The sequence below is a fragment of the Xyrauchen texanus genome, chromosome 11, assembly GCF_025860055.1.
Source record: "Xyrauchen texanus isolate HMW12.3.18 chromosome 11, RBS_HiC_50CHRs, whole genome shotgun sequence".
Classification (NCBI taxonomy): Eukaryota; Metazoa; Chordata; class Actinopteri; order Cypriniformes; family Catostomidae; genus Xyrauchen; species Xyrauchen texanus.
Window position 1 is genome coordinate 45,201,967 of NC_068286.1, and position 20,027 is coordinate 45,221,993.

General features: G+C 41.8%; 1 protein-coding gene across 2 annotated transcripts in view; it reads right to left on the reverse strand.

The window, feature by feature from the left end:
- The window catches only part of LOC127652071 (prominin-1-A-like), a 45,268-nt gene that overhangs the window by 4,210 nt on the left and 21,031 nt on the right, over positions 1–20,027 (reverse strand). The window contains exons 5-26 of one of the 2 annotated variants that reach the window (XM_052138126.1): positions 19,386–19,506; positions 19,226–19,289; positions 19,032–19,121; positions 16,702–16,725; positions 15,349–15,566; positions 14,154–14,228; positions 14,002–14,065; positions 13,137–13,296; positions 12,738–12,890; positions 12,474–12,597; positions 10,222–10,325; positions 8,702–8,786; positions 8,453–8,599; positions 8,301–8,372; positions 7,337–7,429; positions 7,200–7,217; positions 5,265–5,318; positions 5,037–5,117; positions 3,721–3,789; positions 3,502–3,591; positions 2,286–2,401; positions 1,638–1,709 (exon numbers count right to left, since the gene is read on the reverse strand). In XM_052138126.1, coding sequence (XP_051994086.1) covers positions 1,638–1,709; positions 2,286–2,401; positions 3,502–3,591; positions 3,721–3,789; positions 5,037–5,117; positions 5,265–5,318; positions 7,200–7,217; positions 7,337–7,429; positions 8,301–8,372; positions 8,453–8,599; positions 8,702–8,786; positions 10,222–10,325; positions 12,474–12,597; positions 12,738–12,890; positions 13,137–13,296; positions 14,002–14,065; positions 14,154–14,228; positions 15,349–15,566; positions 16,702–16,725; positions 19,032–19,121; positions 19,226–19,289; positions 19,386–19,506 — 2,094 coding nt within the window. The remainder of the gene's footprint in view (positions 1–1,637; positions 1,710–2,285; positions 2,402–3,501; positions 3,592–3,720; positions 3,790–5,036; positions 5,118–5,264; positions 5,319–7,199; positions 7,218–7,336; positions 7,430–8,300; positions 8,373–8,452; positions 8,600–8,701; positions 8,787–10,221; positions 10,326–12,473; positions 12,598–12,737; positions 12,891–13,136; positions 13,297–14,001; positions 14,066–14,153; positions 14,229–15,348; positions 15,567–16,701; positions 16,726–19,031; positions 19,122–19,225; positions 19,290–19,385; positions 19,507–20,027) is intronic. The other variant, XM_052138127.1, reaches the window with a different exon arrangement.

Sequence of the window (20,027 nt, forward strand, 5' to 3'; positions counted from 1 at the left end):
AATGGGAAAGAAAGGTGATTTAAGCAATTTTGAGCGTGGCATGGTTGTTGGTGCCAGACGGGCCGGTCTGAGTATTTCACAGTCTGCTCAGTTACTGGGATTTTCATGCACAACCATTTCTAGGGTTTACAAAGAATGGTGTGAAAAGGAAAAACATCCAGTATGCGGCAGTCCTGTGGGCGAAAATGCCTTGTTGATGCTAGAGGTCAGAGGAGAATGGGCCAACTGATTCAAGCTGATAGAAGAGCAACTTTGCCTGAAATAACCACTCGTTACAACCGAGGTATGCAGCAAAGCATTTGTGAAGCCACAACATGCACAACCTTGAGGCGGATGGGCTACAACAGCAGAAGACCCCACCGGGTACCACTCATCTCCACTACAAATAGGAAAAAGAGGCTACAATTTGCAAGAGCTCACCAAAATTGGACAGTTGAAGACTGGAAAAATGTTGCCTGGTCTGATGAGTCTCGATTTCTGTAGAGTCAGAATTTGGCGTAAACAGAATGAGAACATGGATCCATCATGCCTTGTTACCACTGTGCAGGCTGGTGGTGGTGGTGTAATGGTGTGGGGGAGGTTTTCTTGGCACACTTTAGGCCCCTTAGTGCCAATTGGGCATTGTTTAAATGCCACGGCCTACCTGAGCATTGTTTCTGACCATGTCCATCCCTTTATGGCCACCATGTACCCATCCTCTGATGCTACTTCCAGCAGGATAATGCACCATGTCACAAAGCTCGAATCATTTCAAATTGGTTTCTTGAACATGACAATGAGTTCACTTTTCTAAAATGGCCCCCACAGTCACCAGATCTCAACCCAATAGAGCATCTTTGGGATGTGGTGGAACGGGAGCTTCGTGCCCTGGATGTGCATCCCACAAATCTCCATCAACTGCAAGATGCTATCCTATCAATATGGGCCAACATTTCGAAAGAATGGTTTCAGCACCTTGTTGAATCAATGCCACATAGAATTAAGGCAGTTCTGAAGGCAAAAGGGGGGTCAAACACAGTATTAGTATGTGTTCCTAATAATCCTTTAGGTGAGTGTATATATATATATATACTGTTACATAAACAACTATCAGTGTGCATTTAATTTAGTCCTAAATCATTCACAGAAACCAATGATGGGGTATCTAAACAAGCAAAGATGCTTAAGAAATTTAGGCTGATACTGATAACATGATAAGAAAGGTCATGTTATGGCTGATATTACACATTTACATTATATCGTCCGTTAAGAAATAATGCAAAAATGTTTTACATGCTAAAAGTGCATTCAGACATCACAACATTATAATGTACAGCATGAAAGATATATAGCTGTTCAATTGTTGAAGCCTACAGTCTGAATTAGTAGAAATAAGCTCTAATATTGACTGGTCACAGATTCATCGTACATCTCTACCAGCAATTACTCATTTTTTTAAGTGTCAGACTGTTGCTTTCAGCTTAATGAAAGAAATATTGTGATTTGACTGCTATCGGAAGGTCAAATCACCCTTTTTGCCAATACATACTGTACATATACTATATATAAATATGTCCCAGCATACAGACATTTATGAATATTTGACAAAGGCTGATGATTTAAGCATGCACAGAGATGAAGCGGGGAATAAACTCTACCTGCTCATCATGGGGTTGTTTAAGCCATATAAATGCTCACTGTGATAACCACTGACAACAATGTCCACACTACTGTAAACAAAACAGTGAATATGAATGTAAACATCCAACATTTGGAAAATGAGCGTAAGATTTATGAAAGTGAGTATCTCACAGTGTAAAACGTGATGTGATTTCAGACAAGAAGTCGTTTATCAAATGATGTGCAAAAAGAAAAAGTAAAGCATTTGGGACGATGAAATGAAAAGAGAAGAGAGAAAAGAGGTGAGGTAACTGGTCATAAGAAAGTCAAGTGCCAAATCTCCTGAACTGGAAGAGAATATGGACAATATGAGTGGAAGTCAAAAACAGAAGAGACATAAAATAGCTCTGAAAAGAATGAAACAAGGAGAAAGGCTGGGACTGTGTCAAATCAATCCAGTGTCCTTCAAACTCGGTTAAGGTTAGAGGAAAGATACTCAACTGCCAATTTTCTACTTTCCATTTAATCAAAGGTCATGACTGATCTGCTCATTTTGCTGTTGTGCGGTTGTGAAATTTAAAGCCTTTAAGGAAAAAACGTGATCCATTTTATAAGACTACATATAACAGATTGTGCTGTCTTTTAAGCACGATTGGTTGAAATTCAGCAAGTATGCAGTTACTTACTCATCATAGACGTCCTCTGTGTCCATCCTACGGTAGAATTTGGCGAGTTTTACTGACAGGATGATGCCGGGGATGAGGAACAGACAGCATCCTCCCAGACCAAACCAGAATGTGTTCTAAAACACACACAAACAAGAAAAACCATGTGTACTAGTGACCACAAAGAGCTCAAATAACCAGCTTCCTAAGAGTACTAAATACATTTTGGCATATGTTTTATTTTATAATACAGTACATAGAATGACTGAGGAATGAACCATATTATAGCTAGATAGATAGTTAGACAGACAGACAGACAGACAGACAGACAGACAGATAGACATACAGATATTCAAACAGACAGACAGATAGACAGACAGACAGATAGATATACAGACAGATATACAGATAGATAGATAGATAGACAGGCAGACAGACAGACAGACAGACAGACAGACAGACATACAGATAGATAGATAGATAGATAGATAGATAGATAGATAGATAGATAGATAGATAGATAGATAGATAGATAGATAGACAGACATACAGATAGACAGACAGATAGACAGACAGACACACACAAGCGCATGTGCGTGCAAAACACACACGCACACACACGCACCACACACATACACACACTCACACACACAAACACACCACACACACATGCACACAACACGCACACACAAACACTACACACATACACTCACACACACACAGCACACACACACACACAAAAATACACACACACACAAAAACACACACACTCACTCACACACACACACAAAACACACACGCTCACTCACACACACACACACACACACACACAACGCACACAACTATAGATTCTATCCCCTAAACCTAACCCTCTTTCTGCATTTTTAAATTTTCAATAAAAACATTGTTCAATAAAATAAAACACCACACACATACACATACACACACACACATACACATACACACACACATGCACACACACACACACACACACACACACACACACACTGCATCTGCAACAAAATGCCTCTTCTGCTTCATCGGTGGTTCAGAGTGTGAACAGTGACTAACTTGTTCTGTTCTATGTGTGTCTTTGTTCTGTGTGTGTGTGTGTGTGTGTGTGTGTGCTGGGGAACATTCATGTATGTGCAGCATATGTTCTTGGGTATACCCTGTATGCCTTCTGTGAGTGTTCTGTATGTGCTATAGGTCTGAAAAGCAATGTTGTATATCTTACCACTGAGTCAACTATGAAGCTGCAGGCAACGATCTCCAGCGAGTCCACAATGTTGCTGATGGGTTTGCACTGGGCAACCTCCATATTAAGCTGCACATACAGATACTTACATCAGCATATTACCACTTCAACATGAAGTGTTAAGTGACAAATTGCAGCTCCTAAAAAAATGCTGGACTTTATTTGACCATATACTGTATGTAATCATAGCATACTCACCGAGTGCTTGACCCACTCTGTGTATTGTGTAAAATATCCCCCAATGCTCTTAATGAATTTATTAGCCTCCTGTGATTGGTGAGAAAACAAACAAAGCAACCATCATTAGCCCGGTTGCTAGGGAGGGAAGAGTGGTTCACGATTAGTGGTTCTCGCTCTCAATGGGGCGTGTGGTGAGTTGTGTGTGGATCGTGGAGAGTAGCATGAACCTCCACATGCTATGAGTCTCCACAGTGTCCTGCACAATGAGTCACGTGATAAGATGCACGGTCTGACGGTCTCAGAAGCGGAGCCAACTGAGACTTGTCCTACGCCACCCGAATTGAGGTGAGTAACCGTGCCACCACATGGACCTACTAAGTAGTGGGAAATTGGACATTCCAAAATTGGGGGGGGGGATAAAGTAATAATAATAATATTTCAAGTTCATTATGCTTGGTTGTAGTCAGTTGTGGATGCTGGTAGAGGCAGCGCATACGAGAGCAGCACGAGAAAACGCGCCCCCGCTAATAGATTTTTTCTAGCAAATATACAGTGGGAATAACCAGTGAATGTGAAGAATTTAAACTCTTTTATAATTTATTGCAAACTTTATCATTACAAATTTTATTATCAGAATAACAATTTGAGTAAAAGGTAGTTGTGTAGAAGGTGTTTGTTTCCCCCATTAAGAACAATGTGCATTTACTTTTAAATTGCAGCATAATTAATTTAAGCTTAGCATGTTCTATAAGATGACCCCCAATCTAGGGCAAGAAGAAGGTAACCTGTCCCATCAGATTTATATAAAATGTATAAAATACATTTGATATCATTCCTAAAATGTAAAACAATAAACCAAATATTCCATGTAATTACTGTATGTACTTTAACAATGAAGTTGAATAATGACATATGCATAAATAATGACGTGAAACAGAATTCCCGCTTTTAGTGTTCCCCCATCTCCGAAATCCCAACTTAAGCCCTGCTCACATATCAGCTTGTGTTTTTGGCTGGGCTTGAACCGCCGACTTCCGAATCTGAAGTTCAACACTCAATGAGGTGAGCGACCGCGGAAGATAATCGTGTTTTAATACATGTGTAAATGTAGGCGAGTCTGTAATACAAGCGTTAAAATGTATCGTTTTTCAAAGTAAATGTGTTTCAGTATCATTACATAGCAGTGTGTGAGTAATAATGTAAAAAATACATGTTTATAAAGTCACAATGTGAAAGTGAATAAAGCACACAGTTGTTGAAGCGTTTCTAGAGAAGTGTGGAATTTGTGAATGAATGAATATATGGATAAACACATTAAATGAATGTATTTGTACCTGCTTGACCACATGTGAAGCATTGTTGGAGATGAGATACTCTCCCGCCTCAATGGCACTCAAGACGTTTGTCACTTTAATCTAGATTAAAAAAAGGCATGAGAAATATCAGTGTTAATAAATGTATTGCACGTAAATAATATTTTAGTAATACTGTATGTGTAATCCAAATGCATATACTTCAGAAGTCAATGTACATTAAAATAGATGGGGTGTGTGTTTGCTTACAGGAAGTTCTTTGGATGATTTCTGAAGCAGTCTGATGCTCTGACTTAGAGTGCTCTTCAAGAAAAGAAAAGAAGAATAGACAAATACATTACAGTCTGATCAATACTGGTGTCTCCAGTTGTCTTTTCAGCAAGTCAGGCTCAAATGCGCTCTTTAGACATACACTAACACATTAGACACTATAGACACACAGTTGCACAGCAGAACGTCCGACAAACCCACTGAACCAAAAACAGGACACTTTCACAAAGGACACGTTCTTGGGTTCCGTGCTGTTTTTAATTGTTTCTATATGTAAACATGCACCAGATGAACGTCTGTGACGTAACTTTGGGGCCTGGGTAGCTCAGCGAGTATTGGCGCTGACTACCACCCCTGGAGTTGCGCGTTCGAATCCAGGGCGTGCTGAGTGACTCCAGCCAGGTCTACTAAAGCAACCAAATCGGCCCGGTTGCTAGGGCGGGTTGGAGAGTCAAGGGCTGTACTGGGAAGAGAAATCGGCCCTGGATTTTACATAGCAACTGGCCCTAAAGTTGTTGAGCGAGCGTCCGGGGGGTTCGCGGGCCTTTTCTGCATACTACGGAGCCGTTTTGTGGTCCGTTCTGTATAACGCGGTGGCTTGTTTTAGCTTATTCGGCACGTTTCACGGCCGACCCACTGGCCAGCTCGGTTTTCCTGATGGCCAGTCCGCCCCTGATCGGCCCCGAAAGTGCGTCCGCCCACAGAGAAAATGGCCGGTATTCCAGAATACCAGTCCAGCCCTGGTAGAGTCACATGGAGTAACCTCCTTGCGGTCGCTATAATGTGGTGAGCTGTGCGTGGATGCCGCGGAGAATAGCTTGAAGCCTCCACATGCGCTACGTCTCCATTTTATCATTGTGATGGTGATATTTAAGTGTAGTTTGTGTGTGTTGTGTCTCCCTGTGCATTCCTTGTTACTTTCGAGGCCCGCATCTCTCTTCACCTTAGAAAGAGACACACAGAGGATATTTTCTCCTGCATGGTTATTCTATCCTTGGTCCCAGAGTTTGAGCAGAGTGTGCTAGTTGTTGTGCTAAAGTGAGTATTATAACAATAATCTTGTCATATTGCGGTTGTGTACTGCTTATACTTGTGCTGTAATACTTAACAGTTGTATGTGTATTTTCAACTCTAGTTTTATTACACCAGCTTTTCTTTTGTGTAACCCTTTTAAGTTGTTTATGTTGTGGGATTCTTTAGTAGAGAGGTGGACGCCATTGACTTCGAAAGTTTCGGTTTTCTTTTGTTAGGTTAGCAATTTTCTAAACCCTCTAGAAAGATTGTCGTTTGTTTGTTATTTTGGCCGGTTGCACTCCTGAAGTCCATGTGTGTTTAACCCACTGTTTCTTTAATAAATCGTTATATTTTGGCCATGTCACAAGTTGACATGGCACCTGGAGACAGGATCACTCTTGCGCTCTCTTCAAAACAATTTGTTACCCACCTTCCCATACCCCTAGACCAAGGAAGGTGTGCCGTAACAACAGTAACGCGTTCAACAAGCCACGTGATAAGATGCGCGGATTGACGGTCTCAGACGCGGAGGCAACTGAGATTCGTCCTCCGCCACCCGGATTGAGGCGAGTCACTACGCCACCACGAGGACTTAGAGCGCATTGGGAATTGGGCATTCGAAATAAAAAAAATAAAAAGTTAGACTTTAAAAATACCTCTCAAGACCTGCGTTTTGTTCCATTTTTGCCGCATTTGTTTTAATCCCAAGAATGCGTTCTGTGCGAACAGCGCTAAACACAATCTAACTTGCAAATACAAACAGATATAAAACAATTCAAACAACTGAACCCACTGAACATTACTCCACATTTACTGGAACACAGTTGTCAAAAGTAGGCTACGTGAATGTCAGACTTTGTTGTTGGATTGCACAACACATGATCTGAACAGTTGGCTTACCCTTGCTTTTACAAATTTCTTTGGTCCCATTTGGGGGAAAAAACAGAATAGAGGTTTTGGCGCAATGGTAAGCAAGCGTGAGGATCTACTGAAATGGAAGAGTGTAGTTTTGATTTGTGTACGTGTGTGAGTTTTACCATAGCCTGCTCCATAGGCACCACTTGTTCTTTGTGGATTTGCCTGATACTGCTGGCATGACCCTTGAGCGCATTCTCAAGAGCACCACGTGGCTGAGATAAAAGAAAGAGCGAGATGTAAAAGTACATTTATTCCATAGTTATTTCCAATCCACTAATCTGATAGTTGTAATATTAAGATTGAAGTATCACTCATGTATTAAATATGAATTCATGACACAAACAGGTTATGCATTTTGGTCTCAGCCCAACAGTTTGTGGCCAAGTATTCTAAATGACTCTCAAACGTGCACACACACACACACACACACACACACACACACACACACACACACACACACACACACACACACACACACACACACATCATGGCGCTGGGTCCTGTAGGTGTGTGTTTTACTCTCATGAATGCAGTTCTTGTGCCCCTCTATGCTGGAGGAGAGACCACCATAAAACATATTCAAATGTTCCAGAGACTGACCTCTCTGTGTTCACTGATGTGAAGCATGCTGCACTGAGTTTGACAGATACAAAGTAAATAATATATCCAATGTAATGAACAGCAAATATGTGCATGTGATTGCTGCACCTTTAGTTTGAATTATCACTGCAATCTTCACAATCGAGATCTGATAACTCCCATAAGGGAAAAATCATAAATGAGATCTCATTCAATGGTGAACAAATGAAGACTTCTATTCAAGACCTATTCAAGTCTCCTCAAGAGTCTTAGGAGAGATCAGACTTTCATTATGAAAACAAAATGCAATGAAATGGGGACTGAGGCTAACATTCTGCCTAACATATCCTTTTGTGATTCACAGAAGAGAAAGTCCTACGGGTTTGGAACAGCATCATTGTCATTCTTGGCTGTGAAAGAGCAACCTCTGAGCAATGCAATTTTACTATATGAGCAATGGAAAACGGTTGGATTGTTGTGTTGTTTACTTTGAATTTGACTCACCAGCTGGTCCGCTTGAGCCTCAAGTTCATTAGCAAAGGACAGAAGATCCACGACTGTCACTCCTTTATTCACCTGCCAAACAAATCACACACATATTAAAGTGTGTTGTGGCATTGTGCCTCTAAGTGCCTCTATGAAAGTGTGTGGGTTACCTCTGATAAATAAGCCTGATAGTCAATTTCCCCAATGCCTGTGTTGGCGAAGTCGATGAGGTTATCTTTGCCTTCCTGTTCCAGAAGAACTATTCCACGGAGATCCACACTCACACTATTAAATATCTTGGCCAATTCATGGTTATACTGTCGGGAAATCACAAGCACAGAGTAAAACTTCTGCTCATCTCAGGGACGGTATATTGACGTGCATGAAAATGTGTGTTTTTGAAATCTGTTCAAACACACCACTGTGACATTGAGAAACCTGTTGAAGTTGAACTTGGTCTCCAGTTGTAGTGCTGAATATAAGCCATTATTCTCATAACAGTCTCTATGAGCAAGAGAGAGAGGGATATAAAGAGAGGGAGAGAGCAGTGAGTAAACAATCTCTGGGGTCATAGTGTAAAACAAATGACTTAATAAAACATCTCCTTCTAATGAAGCATTTGGCATCTTTGCTCCACACAAACACATTCACTTAGCTGTCCATAACCTCCCGAGACCCCCGTGTGGCTGCTGTGTGCATTTAGCATTTCCCTTTTTGATTTGTAACTAGTAGTCTTTAGCAAACAAGCAAAAAAAAAGTGTCCTAAAAATGTATGTCCACATATGTGGACAGCGGTACTAAGTTGTGAAATCTTTAACAATTTCAAGCTATAAAAAGTCAGATATTTTTCATCAAATAGTGTGCAGGAGTGCTGGTTATTCACGTTATAGACATTTCAGCAGATGTTCGAATAAATCATTCTGATTAAAAGCAATGACCACCATCATCAAATCACAGCCAACCATGTTAATATAACATTTTGCATTATAAAATTCTGAATCTATTTACTGATTATCATTGTCCCATGTCTGCCAAACATGTTGAGTGATCCAAACATCATCTGCTGCCTGAAACTGAACTTTTAACCATATGTTAGGAGTGAACATATGCTGCATATGAAAGCTATGGGATGCTCCCTTGCTCCCTAATTAGTGAACGACTTAACCTCCAATGTGCTGACTGTCTTCACTGCTCTTAGAACAGTTTGTAATACACCTTATTTTCATCCTAACACTGTTAACAGCCTCTGAAAGCAAAATTTTCCAGCTTTTGTATACGTCCATTGATTCTCAATTTTATGGCAAGTTAGTCCTATTGTGTTAAACAGCGTGCCGTTTCACGATAAATCGATGCCATTTTTAAATGGTAAATCGGATGAAACTAGAGACTCTTTTGACTCAAACAGGTTTTAATGCGAACACTTAAGATTGTTTCTTACTAGATGTAGTTTTGTTGCCGTTTCTCCAAAACACAAACTTGGCTGAGATTGGCACCATGTTGTTTTGTCACATGACTCCGTGCGCTGTTAGTTTAACCCTTTAATGACAGCCTAGAGCCTCCTGAACTGAGATCAGTTGGTTTTAAAAAAGTTTTTATTAAGAATAGTCAAAAGCCAATAGCGAAGCCAAAATGTAATGTCCAAACATGTGGACGTGGGGTCTCACAGGGTTAAAGGGGACATTCAATAGACTTATTTGTTTTAAAATAATGCTAATTATAATTACTAAAGACTAACCCTTTTAGAATTGTTTCAAAACAGTATTTGCTTTATTTATTAATACATTTTCCAGTTGGAAAAAGTCCCTAAAAGGAGATTTTGTCAGATTTTGCGCAATTTCAAACTATAGCCAAGTATTGTGTATACACACACACACACACACACACACACACACACACACACACAACACACACACACACATACACATACACACACACTTACCGGTACATACTGCCAATGGTAAGGTCGATGTTTGGATCTTGAAATAGCATGCCAGCAAGGAAGTTCTTTTTGGAAGGATGGACCATATATGGTGTGTCAATGATCTGCACATGATTAAAAAACATAAGTCAATCCTACAAATGCTCATCACCACAGTGGAGATTAGTATAACTTATAATATAAGTGGGTATTAGTATGAAAGGTGTGCAAATTGTTATGAATCATAGTGTGATAGCTTTTTGCTTTGAGTGACCCATATACTTTTTGAGTTCCTGCCATATTATAGTGAAATATTAGACCATTACAATCATGCTTACAGACCATTAATATTCAAGAGGGGCAGATTCACTAAGAATGAATTGCGGCCGGTAAAAGCGTTGTTTATTGCACATGCTCTGCGCTGGTTTAGTGCCCGATTCACTAAAGAAATTATGAAGATAAGGCAATGGCGCAAACGCACCCACAAAATCGCTGTTGAATGCTATTTGCAAGTGCAATTCTGATCTTGCGGTCCGATTCTGAGTGCTATATAGCGGAGGATGACGCAGACCACATTATTTGACACACCTTGCCGGGACTGCACAGAATCACTTTGATTCAGACACCTGGATCATCTCTTAAACATGCAGAATGTGAGATTGATGACGCCGTGCATCTGGACATATGCCAGGTTATAGACCATTTCAAGTAAACAAAAATAAATGAATTACAATGGTCCAAACGTATTTCCGGATCCATTCAACAACAAAGTTTTTGGATGTGAGTGGCCCGCAGCGACCTCAACCACTGCTGACTCCAGAGGAGGAGATGGCGGGCGAGTTGCTACATGCGAGGAGAACTTATGCCACCATGGCGATTTATATACGCTACTGTCGTTGTGGTGTCGGACCGGACCAGCAAGTTCTTGCCCCGGATCAACGGCAATAGCCTCCGCAGGGCGAGCAGTACAGCCAGCAACTCTAGGCAGTTGATGTCCCAACACATCCGTGGTCCTGTCCAGGAGCCAGCGGCTGTATGCCCGTTGCACACGACACCCCAGCCCGACTTGGAGGTGTCTATGGTGACCACGACGCATCTGGACACTTGCTGCAGGGGAACTCCTGCCCGTAGAAATGGAAGGTCTGTCCAAGGGCTGAATAAGTGGCAGCAGAGGGGCAAAACAGCCATGCGATGTGTGCCGCAGTGCCATGCCCATCCCTGTACTTGAGTCTGAAGCCAGTGCTAAAGTGGTCTCATATGCATCAACCAGAGCGGTGTGACCACCGCCGAGGATGCCATATGCCCCAGGAGCCTCTGAAAGTATTTCAGTGGAACCGCTGTACTCCACTTGAATGAGTTCAGGCAGTTCAGCACTGACTGGGTGCGCTCACTTGTGAGGCGTGCAATCATCGACACAGAGTCTAACTCATGCAGAGAAAAGAGATGCTCTGAACCAGTGAGAGCTTGCTCTTTTCCCTGTTGACCCGAAGACCTAGACGCCTGAGGTGCATGAGCACCAGGTCCCTGTATGCTCACAGCAACTCTCGAGAGTGTGCTAGGATCAGTCAGTCCTCGAGGTAGTTGAGTCAGCATCTTGAAGAGTCTGTGTAAGGCCTGGTTCAGAACTCGCAGATCCAAGATTGGCCGCAATCCACCGCCTTTATTTGGTACGATGATGTAGAACCCTTTCCTCATCTAGGCCGGAGCGACAGGCTCTATCGTGCCCTTGCAAAGAAGGGTCGCGATCTCCACACGCAAGGTGGTGGCATTCTAGCCGTGCACTGAAGAGAAGCAGACGCCGCTGAACCGGGCTGGGCGCCTGGCGAATTGAATTGAGTAGCAGAGTCGGATGGTCCTGGCCAGCCACCGCGACAGGTTGGAAAGCATTAGCCACGCATCCAAGCTCCGGGCGAGGGGCACTAAGGGGACGATCGCATCTGACGTAACTGGGGGTGGGGCCTTCCGGTGGGGGGGAGGAGGCAACGCCACGTTGAGGAGCTTCTACCAGAGGCGGCTGCACTGAGGGGGACCTCAAAGCACTTACCTTGCTCTGCGTACTCGGCATAGGGTGGGTTAGCGACTGAGGAGGAGGGCCTCTTGGGCACGTTCACGGGGCCCTGGCTGCGAGTGCTCAGTGTCTCAGTGTGTGATATAATTAGCAGTTTCTTACAATCATCTGCTCATTCTTGGCTCTACAACAGAGGCACTATCTATCTACCATTAAAAACCTCATCAAATGTCTTGTTTCTTTTCTATGTGTAATGTAACAGTACCTTAAACAGCTGTCTGTTAGCCAGCGGCTCGCACAAAAGCTTCTCAACATTTCCTCCGACAACAAATGTGGTGACTACAACACCCATGAGCACCCAGGAGAAGATGAAGCCAAATCCAACAGATCTGATCACCAACGCAACATAAAAAATATAAACTATCAATATGCACTTCGAACAAAGGAATTATGTGACAGTCAAATGTTTTGAAACTTTCCTTTTAAGCGTTAAATGTGACGTTGCTCTGGTGTTGTCATGGTTACTCACGCCATCAGCAGGTTTCCTCCAGTGTTAGAAAGACAGCCACGAGTGGTGGGTGTGGCATTTTTATCATAGCCGCATGATCCACACAATAGCCCCAGGAAATTAAAGGCCAAAATCAGCACGACTGTACAGCAAATCACCACACACCCTAACCATCTAGAGATACAGAGACAGAGATAGAGAGATAAACATATGAACCAAAGGTGAAAGGTATACAGGTATACAATATACAACAAAATGTATACAATACAAAATATTTAGTCTACACTAACAACCATAATGAGTCTTTAAGGTCACTGAGGTCAGCTACAGGGAATCTGAGGTTAGCTTATAAAAAATTATGCCAGTAAACTCCTGTGTTGGTGGACTGTATTGGGTTACAGAGTTGTTAGTGAGAATTACCTGTAGAAGTCCAACTGGTCAATCTGGGGGTAGAATGCTTCAATGTTCTTTTGGCTTTCTGTCAGGAACTTTGTGAAGTTCTCAAGTGCTGGTTCCAAAGGGAACATCTTTGTGAAACCAATTATCTCTCCACCTGACTTATCCAGCAACCCTTTAACTTCTTTAAGAGAAAGAGGCAGAGAGAGCGATTAAGTGAATTTGTGTATATGGAGTACAGAACAAACACTACAGCATGGTCGTTTTTACAACAAAAGCACCTGTAGCATCTAAAGCATCATCCATAATCATTATCCATTCTTGTAATCCTCCAAAATATGGGAATGTTTAAATTGACCATAAACATTTTTAATTTGAACATCCTTAAAATAAGATACAATGAGAAAGAAAAATATCTTGAATTTATGTATATTTTCTTACCCCATTGGCAAGCGTAAATCTAACAATATTTAGGGATTTTTACATTCTATATAAATGAGGCTTCCATTTTTAAACAGGAAATCAAGACAAAAATACTGATTAAGGTTTTTCTTTGCAGTGTTTCCTGTTTTCCTACGAGATGTCTGGACCTAAACATCAATGTGAGGTATAATGTTGATGTGACACACAGAGAGGACACAATCCTTGAGGCACACTTACTGGGTAGAGCTGAATTTTGTAAAGAGAGGTACAGGTTTCCGTATGCATAGGAAGAGAAATGAAGCGTAACAGAATAATGATCAATAATAATTGATGAACACCCTTTTTTGGTTTCAGAAAACATTACTTAGCATAGTCAGAGAGTTCAGAGAGTCTTTATATAAATATAGACAGATAGAATGATATTGTGACAGATGAACACATGGATGAATAAAGATAATGCCCTCACCAGACACAATTTCTCTTGTCTGTTTGCTGACCAACCTTGGTGTGTCGTTGAACGAAGAGTAGCCCTGAAGAGATAAATGAGAGAAGACTGTGAATGACATTATACTAAAGGGGACTTACAGTGGAGGTGTGATGCAGTTTGACCCATCTGACCTTCTGTACAATATTGCTGAGGTCTGTTTTAAGAACAGCGTCCAGATTGGCCAGCTGGGCCCCGACATCAGGCAACTGTTGGATAACAAACAGCGGTCACAATTGGACAACGCATACCAACAAATTGTACTTGCATACATTTCAGGTTTTTAAAGGTAAAGTGTGTACTTCTTCCCTTGTGGCACCAACAGAATTGCCAAATAATGATTGTTTTCCAAACAGGTTTCCCCAAACAATCCTCCCAATCACTGTTCAGATAAGATAGTCAATTCCCAGATTAACAGCCTAATAAAGATAGTCTTACCCCAAACTCATACCATTGGTTGAGCCAGAAGTTGGACCAATCAAAAAGAGCAACGTTTTCAATGCCAAGGTGATAAACAAAGAGTATACTGTCTTTGGGGAAGCCAACCTAAGACAGCCTTGCTTCAGATCAATCATGACTCTCTGAATACATTTTAGGTGTTACAATGGATATGACCATTGTAAGTTGGTAGGTTTGGTCTTGGTGGACTAGATTTGCTTACATTGCTGCTGCTGTTATTGCAGAGCAAATAGGAAGACTTGCTACACCTAAGAACACAGACATGCTGTGTTGGGCATGCTGCTGTTATTGCATAATTATGCATAAATAGAAAGCAGATCTAGACAGGTGTTGCTTGGGAGGAGGAGGGTTTCAGAGAGTAAACTCTCATAGAAGGCTGCAGTGAAAATGCTCTCAGTTGTTTGCTGCTAGAAATGTATGCCCATTTTTAGGCAAAGAGAAAGTACACAAGAGAACAATTTGATTGGCTAAGAGTTACATTTACATTTATGCATTTCGCAGACGCTTTTAGCCAAAGCGACTTACAGAGCCCTTATTACAGGGACAATCCCCCCGGAGCAACCTGGAGTTAAGTGCCTTGCTCAAGGACACAATGGTGATGACTGTCAGGATCGAACCAGCAACCTTCTGATTATCAGATTACCAGTTATGTGCTTTAGACCACTACACCACCACCATTCCAGTTACATGTCAAAGGATTGATAGAGTTTGTGCCATTTACATTTTATTACTAACCATTTGTCTCTGTACATAAACTGAGATAGAAGAAAGAAGTTTAACACCACAAAGATGAAACACTTCACCTTTAAGTATTGACTAATTGGCACCATGATGTAAACATGTATACGTAGGTGTGTGTATTAGTGTTACCCCATTAAAGTTTGCACTGAGAGCGAGCTGGCCAAGGGTTCCGCGGATGGAGTTGCAGGTGTGCGTTACATCTCCATTAGAGCAGGCCGGGTCGTTGAGTGTGTTTGATAGAGAGGCACGTTCAGACTGGAGAGAGACCTGGAGTTTGCCTGTCTCGTCCTGCAGGGTCTCCAGTGATGTGGTCACACTCTCCAGTGCCTCTTTAGTCTCTCGCATAGCTGGACACAGACATAACACCTTTATTATAACATGCTTACATGCAGATCATACACTAATGCACTTTCAGGGAAGGATTACTACAACAAACACACGACTGATCACAGAATCACAATATCGACCAGTGTATCATGAAAAGGTAGAACAAAACAGTTTTATAAGTGCTATGTTTTCTTTCTCTTTGCACTAGCACACTCACGCACACACAGAAAAAATGTTAACCTAAAGTGCTTCTTGTGTAAACATCTAAATAAACTGGTTTTATGTAAGTCATAAAAAAACAAGCTGAACACAATAAGTGACACCAATAAAACACATTTGAAGGGTTAGAACAGGTTGAAATTGCATCTTAAGGTAACAATTGCAGGGGATCACTTTATAAGGTTGTGGTGATGTAGGCGTGGCTAAGCAACGACTGTGGAGTGCCAGGCCAGGAAAGGAAGAATGGTAAGGATTGACACCTGTGGTAAATTATCACTAACAGCTGCTCTGTGTTTATGTAATGCTGAAAAGCCACCCGTTTGTGTCAAGATGAAAAGTATTGTGAACAAAGTGATTTACGTTGGATTATTTACCCGGCTCCCACTTCCTCATTCGAAGAGAACTAGTGAACTGTCACAAAGGTGTATACAGTAAATCTGTTCTCTCCCTTTATCGAAATTTTTCTGAACTCTCTATTATGCCAGAAGTCTGAATATTGTGGCTGTTGGAAAGTTGGGGAATGGAGTGAATGCAAACTACATCGGATAATTTGGCGGGCTAAACTGCACGGTCTCTTTTCATCTAACTTGGGCGGAGTTGGAAGTGTGTTGGTGGGCACCGCAGCCCAGCGGCAAGAGCCAAAATAATTGTATCATTATTTGAGCTTGTAAATAAATAAAATGCATGGTGTAGATATAACTAAACTAATATCTATTTATTGTCTTAAAACACTGGATGTTTGCATTATTTTTGATTTTATACCAGCATATGTTCTCACTCTTTCTGTATATAAGCACAAACATGAAACAACAACACCAACATTATTAATACAGAACAATACACAAGACTGCTGATATGGACAATATTTAAAACAACAGCACAAACAACAACCACAATCTCTATGTTCACAGAACTCACGGATTAAGTCACTTTTACCTTTAATAGCACCTTCCACTTTAACTTACAGCCAAAATCACAAGTGACAGAGACAAAGAGGAGCATATAAACAAAAATAATATCAGTGTGAGTGTGTGGGTGTAAATGTGTGAGAGCAGGAAAGACATAGAAAAAGAGAAAAAGCGAGATGAATACACCACGAGGAACTCAAAGTGAATAATCCCATAGGAACAGATTTTCTATTCTCTTGGATTTGGCTCACTCTTGTGGCACTTTCCACAAACTGTGTACAAAATAGGGCCTGAAACAATAATAGAACCTTTCAAAAAAGGTTGATTATTCTACAAATTGTAAGTGAACGTACGTTCTTTCCCTCTGGAAGTCAACCTAAATATAATATGTTATTATGTTTAATTTTCTTTCTATTTAATATGAGCTTTGGTATTTTTGTAATCCTGTTATGGGGCAATGCATGCAATGTTTGAATACAATTAAAAACACTGATTTGTAGGGATGCATGTTAAGAAACTGTTTGGCCTATACCGATTGGCCTGTACCCAATATTAGAATGCCCAATTCAAGCTGCTTAGTAGGTCCTCGTGGTGGCGTGGTTACTCGCCTCAATCCGGGTGGCGGAGGACAAGTCTCAGTTGCCTCCGCGTCTGAGACCGTCAATCCGCGCATCTTATCACGTGACTCGTTGTGCATGACACCGCGGAGAATCGCAGCATGTGGAGGCTCATGCTACTCTCCACGATCCACGCACAACTAACCACACGCCCCATTGAGAGCGAGAACCACTAATCATGACCACGAGGAGGTTACCCCATGTTGCTCTACCCTCCCTAGCAACCGGGCCAATTTGGTTGCTTAGGAGACCTGGCTGGAGTCACTCAGCACGCCCTGGATTCAAACTCGCGACTTGAGGGGTGATAAGGTGCGTACACACTGCCAGCGACATCGCGCGCGACAGCGACTCAATACCATTCATTTTCAATGCGAGCACAGCGACTTCCGGCGACACAAGCTGTCGCGACCGTTGGCGCTAGATGTGGCCGTGTCCAGCGCCGCGACAAAGTTGAGAAAAGTTCAACTTTGGAGCGACTAGCGGAAGCGACAGCCAATAGGAGAGAAGACGGGAGAGCTCACGTGATCCTTTCTCTCTCTCTCAGCTCCTGCAGTAACAGAAAGGTGGATGAAAGGCTAATTCTTGCTGTTAGAAATTTTCCAGTGCTTTATATGTCTCTTCCCACGTACAAGGACATTTTTAAGAAAAATACTGCGTGGAAAGGTGTATCTGAGATCGCGGGGATTTTATGGACCCAGACAGAGCGGCATTTGCATTTTCGCCGCAGATAAACAGCCGCTATGGCAAACAGCACGCCTTGTTTCTCATTCATCTTTGATATAAAGCATTTTATGTACTGATTCCATTTATATTTAGTCTTTTCCCTCCAAAATGTTTGTTTTTAGTGGCAAGAAAAGAGATTCGCTGTCAACAGCAATGGAGTGGCATCCGTGAATGTTATTTATAAACGTTACTAGGCAACCAGTAGTGGGAACACCCACTAGCGACTTCACCGCCAGCCACTGGCGACCTGCAGCGATAAAAGGTGCGTACACACTGCCAGCGACTTTGTCGCTGCAAGTCGCCAGTGGCTGGCGGTGAAGTAGCTAGTGGGTGTTCCCACTACTGGTTGCCTAGTAACGTTTATAAATGACATTCACGGATTCCATTGCTGTTGACAGTGAGAGAGAGAGAGAGAAGGATCACATGAGCTCTCCCGTCTTCTCTCCTATTGGCTGTCGCTTCCGTTAGTCGCTCCAAAGTTGAACTTTTCTCAACTTTGTCGCGTCGCTGGACACGCCCACATCTAGCGCCAACGGTCGCGACAGCTCGTGTCGCCGGAAGTCGCTGTGCTCGCATTGAAAATGAATGGTATTGAGTCGCTGTCGCGCGCGATGTCGCTGGCAGTGTGTACGCACCTATAGTCAGCGCCAATACTCGCTGAGCTACCCAGGACCCTCCCGGTTACTTTGCACTTATAAAATACTTTTGCACCTCTGTTTTTGCAATTCAAAACAACAGGGGCCTCATGTATAAAACCATGCACACAAAATACAGATTTTGCATATGCACAAAATTCTTTATAAATCCCAGTTAGCGGAAGATTGTGCGTATATGCAAGAGATTTATTCCCCACCCCGTCTCCTCCCCAAAATGTGAGTCACCGCTTATATAATCATTTCTTTTAATATTAAATATAAAAATGTGGTTTAAGGAAAGTGTCCCTGTATCTGTCGTTTGATCCTGTTACTCCACAGTTTTCTGTGTTTGTGTGCAATTGCGTACATATTTGTTTCTGTACCTCCTGTCATGCGAAGAGCATTGTCTAAAGCCGGTATCACCTCCCTCTCCAACTGGTTATGAACCCGTCCTCCCAGAAGAGGCCCGATATCTGATCAACCACATCGATAATAAACAAATAAATGTATAATACAGCATCAGGATAAAGCATGTTGACATAGAAACAAAACAGAGGAAGAAAGACAGAATACTTACTGTCTAAGTCTGATAGAACTTTGTTCTTGGCTGTTGTGTACTGTGCAGCAAGGTAGTCGATTTGCTATAAAAATGAGGAATAAAAAAACACATATGGAAAAGTAGCTTAAGTGTCCGTCAAGGCGTCTATGTATAGTGCGTCTCTGTGCTAATGGCTTACTGCTGGTGTGTAGTTGGCAAATGATTTTAAGTCTCTTATGTTGGTGCTGACGAGACGTCTCGTGCTCTTGATTTGAGATGTAATGTTCTGGTTGGCTGCGTAGGCGACCACCACTCCCGCTCTGTTAAATAAAACAACACGCACACGTCAATTGCTTACAAGTCATTTTATAACACTGTGTTATGTTGGAGAAGCAATAAGACGCTTTTTCTATTTTTATTTGAGCTCAAGAACGAAATATCCCTAAGAAATGTACACATGCCTGTGCCACATAAGGCTGTCGGTGACGTGCAGTAATAACACCCAACCACAGTGTGGCACTGTTGCCATATTAACACTGTTAAATTTCATCATTCTTTATTTAGTTTGAGACAGTCTCCAAGATCACCTCATTTAGAACTGACATTAAATAGTGATGTACAAACGAATGAGATATGAAAATAGTAATATCACTGTACACTAACACTTACTGTAACTAACCGAGTGGTGAAGACACATATTAAATTGTGCGATTTGATTACAGATTATAGCAAGACAAGCATCCTTCCACTTTCCCATACTCTATCGTGTCCTCTTTCGCTGTCTCACTATCCTTCTTTCTTTCCCAGTAAAAAAAGATTTAATAAAGGGGAAATGTGATTC